This window comes from Macadamia integrifolia, chromosome 14 (assembly GCF_013358625.1).
Source record: "Macadamia integrifolia cultivar HAES 741 chromosome 14, SCU_Mint_v3, whole genome shotgun sequence".
NCBI lineage: Eukaryota > Viridiplantae > Streptophyta > Magnoliopsida > Proteales > Proteaceae > Macadamia > Macadamia integrifolia.
Genome location: NC_056570.1, coordinates 4,724,033 through 4,735,331, shown reverse-complemented (window position 1 = coordinate 4,735,331; position 11,299 = coordinate 4,724,033). Strand labels below are relative to the sequence as shown.

Sequence of the window (11,299 nt, the reverse complement as noted above, 5' to 3'; positions counted from 1 at the left end):
ATTCCCCGCTAAATCTGAACCTCCATCGCTTGCCATGCGCCTCTCCTACACCCTCTCCTTGTAATCCACACACCTTGAAAACAACCTGAAATCTCTCCTTGAGGTCACTTGAAAACATTTTGAAATCCCTCCACCTCGAGGCGCTCTCGAACACGCCCTGTAAAACCCACCTGCACATGACCTGAACCTCCACCACTACACCCTCATCTTTCACCCTTCTCCTCAGCCAATAGCCCTATTATCCATACCTTAGCAACGTCGCCATGACCGTTCCTCGTCCTGGAACAAGTTCTTCTCCAAGATACTCTACTCCAACAACCCCTCTACCTTAAATCTCACTGCATCGCCTTTCTCACGCGAGAGAGAGAGAGAGAGAGAGAGAGAGAGAGAGAGAGAGAGAGAGAGAGAGAGAGAGAGAGAGAGAGAGAGAGAGAGAGAGAGAGAGAGAGTGAGGCTGCGAGGAATGTCCGACGAAGGCAATGAAGAGCGGCCGATGGAGAGAAAATCGAGATGGCAACAAGGGATCTCAGTAGAGAAGAAGGGTGTGACAATCATAAGCTTGCTACACTTTTCTCTCTCTCCCGCCCCCTTTCAAGTTTCAACCAAACATTGTAAGGTTTAGGAAGTTATGGAACTCTTCTTTCCCTTTCCGGCCTGTTACCCCATCATTATGTGGGTCCCAATCCCAACCCCAAGTCCCCGCTAAACAAACGGCGCATAAGTATGCAATGCTAAATGTTTGATTATTTAGAAAAGACTAGATGAAAATTATATTCCAAAATTGGTCACATCTGTCACTGTGGATCCATTCGACTCAGAATGGAGAGCAAGGACTGTGGTAGAGAAGTATATTAGAATGGGAGATAGGGGTGGGACAAGGGAGTGATGGAAATGGCGAAGAAGAATAATAATAGAGCTGGGAGATGGGGTGGGAAATGGGATTGATGGAGATGGGCAAGACAAAGGAGTGAATAGGGTTGGGGAAGAAGAATAGTAAACATGGGAGTTAGGGGAGGGACAAGGGAATGATTGAGATGGGGGCTGGACAGGAGGGATGGGGCAAGGGAGTTGCAAATGGTGTGCATGGGGAGGGACAAGGATAAGTAGTTGTGGCGGGGGAAAAGAATAAGAGAGGTGGGAGATGAAATGAAAAAAAAAAAAAAAAGCCCCTTGATCAACTAAATCCTTGGCTCTCATACCATTTTGATATAAGGTTTTCACCTAAGTAAATATTGAATAATGCATTATTGTAATAATAGATTTTATGGTGGTGTTGTAGGAATTGCAGGGTTTTTTGGGGGGGTTTATGGAGATCGCAGGGTTTTGTGATGGTTTGGTGGAGATCGCAGGTTTCTTTGGTGGAAATCGCAGGTTTTTGTGGGATTGCACAGTGTGAGAAGAGACCACAGGTTAAGCCTTGCAATATGGAGGGCAGCAACATAGGTAGAATGGGAATGGATCTTGCGGAGAAAGGAGTAGCAGCGATTGGTGGTGGCAGGTTGCAAGAATCGCAGGTGGGGGTTTCTAGAGGAAGAAGAAAAAGATAGGGGTATTTTGGGTTTGTGGTTTGGTAATCAGACCTGCTTTATACCATGAAGAATTGGAGTAATATGGACTTGTGCAATAAAACAGTCTTTCTCTATTTATAATAAAATAAGTACCTACAGAGGGCTTAAGGGCCTGTTCGGATATAACCCCTAAAGCCATTATTCCAATAAGGCATTATTCAATAGAAAATAACTCCAGATAATAAACAAACTCCAAACCAAACACAGATTAAGGTTTCAAATATGATCTCAAATGCACACTACTTAGATTTGACTAATAAGACGAAATGGAGGAAAATTGAGATCTCACAAACCGTAACTCTGATGAGCCTGAAATTTGGGGTGAAAGTTTTCAATAATATCCCAAACTATGCTCCAAATTTGGTTTGGACCCACTACGTAGGTATGAAACCAACCACGATCACGAATACCACCGACAAGAGAAAATAGGTTTAGGACCATACTTGGGAGAAAACCTGTGGCTGGCTATTGGCAGCCCAAATGGCGATGGAAAGCTCGTCAAGAGGGCCCCACAAGATGGTTGCTGGATTGGGAGATCTGAACAAGGTTTTTCAAGGTTCAAAACCCTAATAGATTGTTGATTTCGACTCCTCTTCTTCGCTAATCTTCAAACTCTTTGTTTGGGGGGTCTTCTAGTCTTCATAGAACTTGGACTCAACTCTCTCACTCTCTCTCACACTGATAGAACAGAGATGGGATAGATTTTGGTGGGTGGACTTTCCCAGTCCTGGGAACATCCTTTCTCAGGAATTAAGGACCAAACAATGTTGCAAATTCATTAATTCATTGAATGTAAACTGGTTACATCAACACCTTTTCATAAAGTAGAGGTTAAGAGACTCAAAATATAGAAAAAAAATCCCAAAAAAGAGACAACTACAATTTAGAACCTAATTAACTTAAGCTATAAACTACTAAAAACTAACTACTTGTTCACTAAGGCATTAATAAGGACAATATTAGGCTCTTCACTCAAAACTGTGGTTTGACCAGTCAAATCACTAGAAGACAAATAGAGGGGCTTCTAAAAGATAATAAGGAGAACAAAATACTGAGGAGATGTAGCTGGTTCTATGGCCCAAACTGGGCTGACTTGATAGCTGTAATTCTGAACCAGGATAACAAACACTAGGCCAGCTTCAGGCTGGCTCGATCAGCACTACAGATGATGTACTAGCATAACACCGACCTACCATTGGTGACAATATTTAACCTGACCTCAACGCCTCAAGAGAGCACGAAGAGAACCAACGATAGAATAACTCAATGCGAACCATTTATCCTGACCACTTGTGCCTACAATGCTTAATAAGCCCACACCTCTATTTCACACCTTGCCCCCACGTGAGGTATAGATCATCCACGTGGAACCTAGGCCTATACACCTCATCATAGGATGGTGACATCTGTAACCGTCTCTGAGTCTAACCACACTTAATAAACTTAACCAGGCATAGGTTAGGCAGTTATCTAACTATAAGACTAACTATGGTTGAGTTAGCAGTTATAATATTAATTGTAGTTGAGTTAGCCATTATAAAATTAACTATGGTCGAGTTAACCATTATAAGGTCAACCAACTCAGCACAGGAAATGAATGAGCTCACCAATAAGCAGATTGTCCACATCAACAATGAAGTGGACAACCTAGCCAATGATAGAGACCATCAACGTCTATATAAAGGATACTTAGCAGATTCGGAAGGTAAGCCCTCAACAGACATCCTACTCTATGTTCCCCATCCTTTTATATCTATAACCTGATTTAGGCATCAGAGTCTCTTTTCCGGAGCTCTCTCCGGGCCAGTTTATAATCTGTGTTGTGCAAGACTATACAGAGCGGAACTGTACATCAACAACAGATGTATTAGTTGTCCCATTCTTCTTCTTCGATAGTGTAAACCATACAGGGATCAGCATGGGAATCTACATCGGGCAGTGGAGCCCTGGTCGCATTTCTTCTTCTTTCTTTATTTCTCTCATCTCGTCCAACAGAATCCCAGTAACCATCCTTCACTGTGGTGGGCTTTATTCTGGTAATATTACTACTTCTCTGATGTTTAAATAACTCACTAATTCTGTCCTATAAGTTCTGATATTCTCCAGTACTGTTTAGTTTATGCGCAAGGATAATAGACAACAGCATAGTTTGATATTCATTCTTTGATTTCTGAGAACCAGACCATCAGACCGATCTGAGACTTGGATATGTTGTTCTCCCCTTTTCTGCTCCCTTTGGTCCAACCCTGAAGTCCATCAGACTGCTGGATTGAACGCTATATTAAATTTCCTGAGTTACTAATTTCTGTTACTGGTGTCTCCAAATTGGATAAATCTGAGATTATTAGCATATAACCAGTCCAATAGGGGTGCCTTTGATTGTAATTTAAGCCCATCCATTGGTTTGATTTAGAGTTATTAGTTCTTCTTTAATCTGTCCACAGTTTCTGTTTTGTTTGATCACTGCGATTCTGGTTTTCTATAGGTTTGTTTGCGTTGACTCGTTTCAGCTTACCATAGCTCATCATTAATCATGCAGCGTTGATTTTATTTTCACAGCTTGGAAAATGATATAGTGAGTGATCTGATTTCATCCCATAATTGTCAAGGCGTTAGAGGGCTTTCTAAGTGCTTAGGGAACAATGCGCCCTACTAGGGGTAGTATTTTTTTTTTTTTATTTGTTAAATAATCCATCCATTATATCCAATGTGGCAATGATATAATTATCGAAACAGCCTCTCAACATTCTCGGGGTAAGGTTATGTAGCTCTCACATCCCGGACCTCGCACATGCAGGAGCCTCATGCATAGGGTGCACCCCTTTTAGCAATGATATAATTCTGCTTATTAGCTACATTAGGATTACTACTAGTATTATCTATTGTAAAAATACACAGTAGACAGAATATAGCCTACACACTTTCCAATTAGCAAAACGATATAAAAAATTTCAGCAAGTATGAATAATTTAACAGCACATTAAAGCTACACATTAATAAAGAAATTAGCACAATATTATAGCGATAGAAATCCCAATGTATATATACTAACTGATAGTTCTTAAGTTGAATTCAAGAATTAAAAGTGCTAAATAAAGGAGATGGGGCACACTAGCCATCTATTTTGGGTTTTGATCAATTGATTGTCTTCTCTTCGGTGCTGAAGCAATAGCAAGTCTTGGGTTGGGACTGGCAGTGAGCCCTTTCCCGTAGGCCAGAGATGGTGATGCCTTTTGTCATATCTTTTTCTTCTTTTTTCTTTCCCTCCCTTTTCTCTGTCTTCGATAACTGTTCAACAGGTTCAACAGGTACTTCAGTAGCTTCTCTCATTATCGTGACCTCTTACTTGATGACTTCAAAACAAACTTCTTTGTGTGTATTTAATCCTACACTTCTTTTTCTTCAAGTTCTCTCTATCTAGTACTGGTTTAAGTGCTGCTTCAGATCTGTGATATTGTTATTTGTAAGAAATAGAGTCCAGGCAATGGTATAAGACTTTGACAAAACAATTATATGGTTCAATATACAATTCTAAAATAAGAATGACTTACTTGTTCAAATCGTTCCTCTGAAACAATAGCAGAAATCTTCCAATTTATATAGCGCAAGTCGTATAAATATATACTCTCTTTAAGGTATTTGAATGGCCCCATATATGCAACTGGATTGACCATATGTCATCACCTCCAAGATAAAATAATTCTTAAATTGCTTAAGGTGCACTCCAATGAGCAATTCATAGGTATGTCCGGATGTAATACTCAGAAATTCAAAGAGAATACTGGACAGAAGTAGAGGACATAGAACAGAATACTTGCAGAAAAACAATGAACTTAAGACCCCACAGTATGTCGTATTTTGCGCAGCACCCATATACACTAGGATTTTGTCTAACCTATAAACAAAACAAGAGTTCTGTATTTATAGAATGTAGGCCTCTGTATGCAAATACCATACATATACATATGTGACTATGCATGGGACAACGTAATTATGTATTGATACGTACAGGTGCATGTGTTCATATAGATACATGTACAAAAGGTGTTCCTTAGGACAAGCTGTGTAAGGATGTGTCTTTACAACTTTGAATTTAAAATTCAAATTAAAAAACGAAATATATGAACCTCGGTTTTGGAGCAAAAAATTTCAACATATAAAAAATAGGGTTAAAGACCAACCCACACCCATGCTCGTACTTGTACCGACCCTAACCACAGCCACAGCGTGTGTGTGCAATTCAAAAGCACCCCAAGAAACCTCCACACACATATGACAATGGAGAGTTCCTCTCCAAAGGGCTTGCTCCCTTAACAAACAATCCTATATATATATATATATGTCAAAGTTTTCCTTCATCCCTAACCAATGTGGGACTAACTTTGTGAGGTGTCTTAGTTCATTATAATTCTATAAGTGCTAAAAACAAAATAAAAAAGATGCTCTTGAGGGGGAAAAGATGATATGATTATCATCATCATCACTTGACGACCCTATGAGGTTGTTATCAAGCTCAAATGACATACATGTAATTAACACTTCATTGGTTACATCAAAGTAGTGTAGAGAATAACCCACATGGCATGATAAAAAAACATTAAACACATGAAAGTAAAAGGCAATTCATTCAAACAACCACGAGCAGAGTTGGCACAAAGAACGAGTACTGAAAAAGTCATTAAACATAAAAACATTAAACAATCGTCCAAAAAAAAAAAAAATCTTGAACCCATTGTCCAGAAAGCCGAGTAAAATAAAAGGCACTACTTCAAGTGCTTTATCATCCACATCCTCCTCTCCGGAATCACTTCCATGAATGACAATCGCAAGCAGCATCACTGTGTATTTTCTGCTGAGCCATCACATACAATTCTTTTGGAATATCTTTTAGAGTGTCCAACAGTTTCTGGCAACTGATTACGCTATTTGGTCCATCCATCAAAGGATCAGCAGGTCTGACTGTTGCGGAATCAGCAGTGGATGCACCCTTCTCCATTCTCCAAGCCACAAATTTCCTGAAGTCCATGGCAGAGTTGGTAATGGACCTTGATTGGCTCTTCTTCCTACGATCTGTAGGCTTCCTATCAAGTCTCCTCTTGGGTGCAGTTGGGTTGACCTCTTCATCAACATCAGTATCCTCAAGGTCATCTTGATCAAGTCCCAGGTTGGTGGTCCTTGGAGTAGCAGCAGTGGACTGCGAAAGACCTCTATCCCCACAAGCACTTGAGTTGGAGAAGATCTCTAACTCTGGCCACCATGGAAGACCATGCCTTCTATATTTAGTCCATGCTGGGTTTGCCTTAATCCAAAATGAAGGCATAATCATCCAACTATACACCAAAAAGTGTGTTATACCTTAATAGCACCCTCCCACACAGAATCTTCAGCAGTAGTAGTCCTGGTATTTGAATCCCAGCCAAATCCCGTTGTTTCCAACAAACCCTTGAAGCTATTGTAGTCACCCCGTAATTTGTTTATCTTATTACGGAGTTGCTCCTTCCCAAAAGGTCGATTAAATTCGGCTTCCATTCCCTTTTTTATATTATCCCCTGCCACCTTTGTGAACGTTGAGTTGGTCTTCTGACCATTCCTCACATTCTTAACCATTAAGTTGATGAATGCTTGTAGCTCAGCAGCATTCCAGGTAGTAGTGGAATGAAGTAGGGGTAGGGATTCTTCTAGTACTCATTACTCTCTACATAAATAATGCATAAAGAGAAACATTTGAATAAGTTGAAAAATACACATTATGTAAAAACATAAACATACTCATTACTCTTTACATAAATTGATCCCTATAAAGCATATTGGGGCAAGAAAAAACTTTGTGAAATCTTGGGAATTTAAAACAACATAAACAGAATTCTATTCCAAATATTAGGCTACATTGCTATCAGGCACATAATATAACAGAAAATACAACGACAACAACATCCAACACCTTATTCCAACAAAAATCCAAATTACTAGGGGAGACACATTGATAAACAAATGATACCACATGGCTTCCCTCAAGCATCAGTAGTTGTACAATAGCATTAATTTCAGATGAGATGGATCCAGATTCTTGGCACAAAGAAATTTTGCCAGGTTAATATAATTCAGTAAATTTAATTACAGAACAAGTCAGGAATAAGGTTAATATATGCATATGGATACATATCCATCTAACAAAACAAGTAATTAATCAGTTAATTATTACCCATTAACAATCTCCTAACCAACTCTCTACTTGACCCAAGTCAGAACTGAAGGATGGGAAATCCAAATCTGGTTTGATACGATGGACAAGAAAGTTATTGAAAGGTGCTCATCACATTTATTATTTCATAAGTCCATGCTCAAGAAGTTTAAAGCATATAATCTAGCCTGCAATTTGAGGGAGGTCACACTTCCTTCTTGCTAATAAGGACATCTTGATAGTTTTCTTTCACACAGTTGACACTGCACATGGCACTTAGCCCTTTCTTTTAATTTCTAACAAATACTTACACATACCCCTTCCCTTTTGAATGTTACACCACTGATACACTTCAATACTGACAGATTTGGACAAGAAAGGTTAGACCCACATTAAAGCTTCTAACACATCAAGCCCAGATAAAGGAGGCTGATTAATATATCCAATTAATATTATGTCAATGCAAAGGTCCCTACTGATGATGTGGTAAAAAAGAAAGCGATCCCCCTGGCGTCTAGGTGTGTTCTATGTAATTCAGATGAGGAAGATTTAGAGCATCTCTTCATGAGATGCCCTTTCTCTACGGAGATCTGGAGGCTCCTTTGTGATGCTTTCAATGTGCGTTGGGGCAGCCAGGGCTCTCTACTCGAGCTCACTCAATAGTGGAAGAGAAAGTTGAAACTGGTTTGCTGCAAGGAGGCGTGGAATGAGTTTAGCCATTGTGTTGGATCAGGGAGAGAAATGCAAGGATTTTTGAAAATAAATCTCGGTCAAGCAGGTATGTATTAATGATGGTTCTTGAGGACATAAGAAGAAACAAACCAAGATCTAGAGACGAGATTAATTCCATAGCAGATTTGCAGTGCTGAAGGCACCTAGGCATTCAGATACAGGGAGTTGGGCATAGAGAATTATTGGAGGTCTTCTGGTATAAACCTCCAATGTACTGGATAAAACTAAATTTTGATGGCAGCTCTATGGGAAATTCTGGTCGGGCTGGAGCGGGAGGTATATTTCGGGACCATCAGGGCAAGATCATGGGTACTTATAAAAAATATATGGGTATCACTGGAGTATTTGAAACGGAGGTGGAGGGTCAGATGGAGGGTTTGCTGAGAACAAAGGCCATAAACTTTACTTGTTTATGGGTGGAGCCTGACTCTAGTTCGGTTGTGCTAGCAATTTAGCAAAGGAAAATTCCCTGGTATGCTCTCCAACGAAGGATGCATCTTAAGCCTTTCCTTGACAGTATCAGTTGGAAGATATCACATAACTTCAGGGAAGGGAACTCCATAGCTGACTACTTGGCCAAAGATGCAGCGAAGACAGGGATTTCGGGTGATAATGTGGTCCTCCCCTCCCATATTCTTGATCTCTTGTAAAGGGATTCAGATGGGAGGCCTCATTTTCGGTTTTATTAGAGCTCCTCTTTCCTCCTGCTGATGGCCATGCCGAAGGTGGGAAGGTAGAGTCAGCTAGTTTCTTTTGTTTGAGATTGTTATCTTGTATGGCTTTTTCTTTTTCTATGATCTTTTAATGAAATAATCTTTTAAAAAAAAAAAAAAAAACAAGAGTTAAAATAAGTTTTGGGAAGAAAAAGGGTGAAATACATGTGAGAATGAGCAATCCTAGTTGCTGAAGCATATCATTTACAACATTTGGAAGGAAAGGAAGACTGAAGTTTTGAAGTCAAGAGTGAAACATTGAAATGGTACTAAAGCCCAAGACTAGGGAGCTATTGAGAAACTAGAAAAAAGATGAGTTCCATAAGTTTTGGCCATTCCTTTCACCTCTGCAGGATTTAAATTCAAAAGGAACAGAAAAATTACTAGCTTCAATTTGCTCGTTCAAGTCATAGATCACTAACTACTCTATAAAATGTGTGAAATGACATATGGCAGAAAAAAAGCAGGGTAGAGAACAGAGATTGAGATAAAGTTTTCTCCAAGCAAGCGTTGAGCACTGAGCAGTACCTAAATTCATACATGAGAGTGAAAAGGTGCAAGAAGTCTATGAGAAAAAATCTTGTAGAAAATTGTTTTTTCTTTTTATTCTGTCAAATAAGAATAATTGGTTGTTAACTGAAAGAAATGAATCAAAGTACAAACTCAAAAAGAGAAAGCAGTCAATAAGAAGCCATGTATATGGAGAGAACGAATAAAAACCATTTAACTCTTGGGCCTTCCTAGCATGCAAACTCAAACTAGCATTAAGTTCAACTTTTCTACAAGAGTATTATACCCTTCCAAATAATATAAATGTGAACTCAATACAGCTGAATAATAACAATACATGTGCTGCGAATCATGCGTTTGGCTAAAAGTTGAAACTTATAACCCAAGCTAATCTACAACAGACAATAGTCAAATAATCAAGCATCATAGCGGAGTGACCTTGGCAATTGGTGCTGAAAAAAAAAACTAATTTGGATTCTCTACTGCATAAACATGTTATATAGTAAATCAGAATATCTGGGGAACCACAAAAAATTCACCCATAAAATTTATCAGAACTAGGATAATCCACCCATCAAATTCACCCTTCACTTCACAGTACCTGTCTGTTATCAAGAGCTAGGATAATCCACCCATCAAATTAATCAAAACAAAATTTAACAGCAAAGACCCTTCGGTAAATGGTGAAGACGAAACAGAAAAAAAATATATATTAATAACTATAAAATCCCCTTATTTTAACGCTAAAATTAGAGAAGGCAGAGTTGGTTACCGTTCTTCAAGCAAATAACCAAATCACAAGATCGATCTTCCAAATCTGCAGCCCAAGATGATGGAATGCAACCTCGATCGTCCAAATCTCCAGAGACATGTTCAAGAGCTGACAGGTTAGGGTGCTTCGCGCACACGGTAGGAATGGAAAAAAAATTAGGGTTCAATAGTTCTTGGGAAGTGAAGGGGTTCGTCGGAATCGCAGGGGCGTACCTTGTAGAATATTGCAGAGCGGGAAGAGGAGACCCAAGCTTCGAACTTGCAAACCTGCTGTCGCACTTCAAGCGTCTCCTTCGACGAGTTGCAGAGGCTTCAAGATCTACAATCAAGTTGCAGAACTGTAGTGGAGCATTTCGAGCTTCAGAAGGGTTCGTGAGGGTTCACGAGCAGAGACCTGCAGAGGGATGAGGACACTTGCAGAGGGTTCACAGGAGTGACTCAGGCTACAGCTCGAGTTGCAGAGCCTTGGGAGTCGATGTTCTATGTGATGAGAAGAGAGGCGCGAGTATAGCAGATGGTTCACGGGAGGGTGTCATGCGAAGAGGGTTCACTTTTCCACTCGATTTTTATCTGGCACAACTGCCTTCAGTCGTTTATGGAAACGACGATACCAGTAAGACTTGTTTCGTCAAGTCTACTTCTAGGAATAGAAATCAATATAAATTTTGATTTATATTTATAAAAATAGGAGAAAGAGAATGACTTTATCAAACTCTATTTACACCGTTTTTATATTTTTGAGAATAAAAAAATATAGAAATAACAGAAATAGAATGTTATCAAAGAGTGCCTTAGTGTATCGGATTGACTCTATCATATTAATA

The 11,299-nt window shown here is 39.5% G+C and overlaps 1 protein-coding gene across 1 annotated transcript; it reads right to left on the bottom strand.

Annotated features, from left to right (window-relative positions):
- Positions 1 to 6,174: 6,174 nt before the first annotated feature.
- LOC122061547 lies at positions 6,175 to 11,099 on the bottom strand. The gene is made up of 2 exons (XM_042624851.1): positions 10,477 to 11,099; positions 6,175 to 7,263 (listed from the first exon to the last, which is right to left on the bottom strand). Exon 2 carries the CDS (start codon positions 6,892 to 6,894, stop codon positions 6,373 to 6,375), a length of 522 nt encoding a protein of 173 aa, XP_042480785.1. The 5' UTR covers positions 6,895 to 7,263; positions 10,477 to 11,099; the 3' UTR covers positions 6,175 to 6,372.
- Between the last annotated feature and the right edge of the window lie 200 nt (positions 11,100 to 11,299).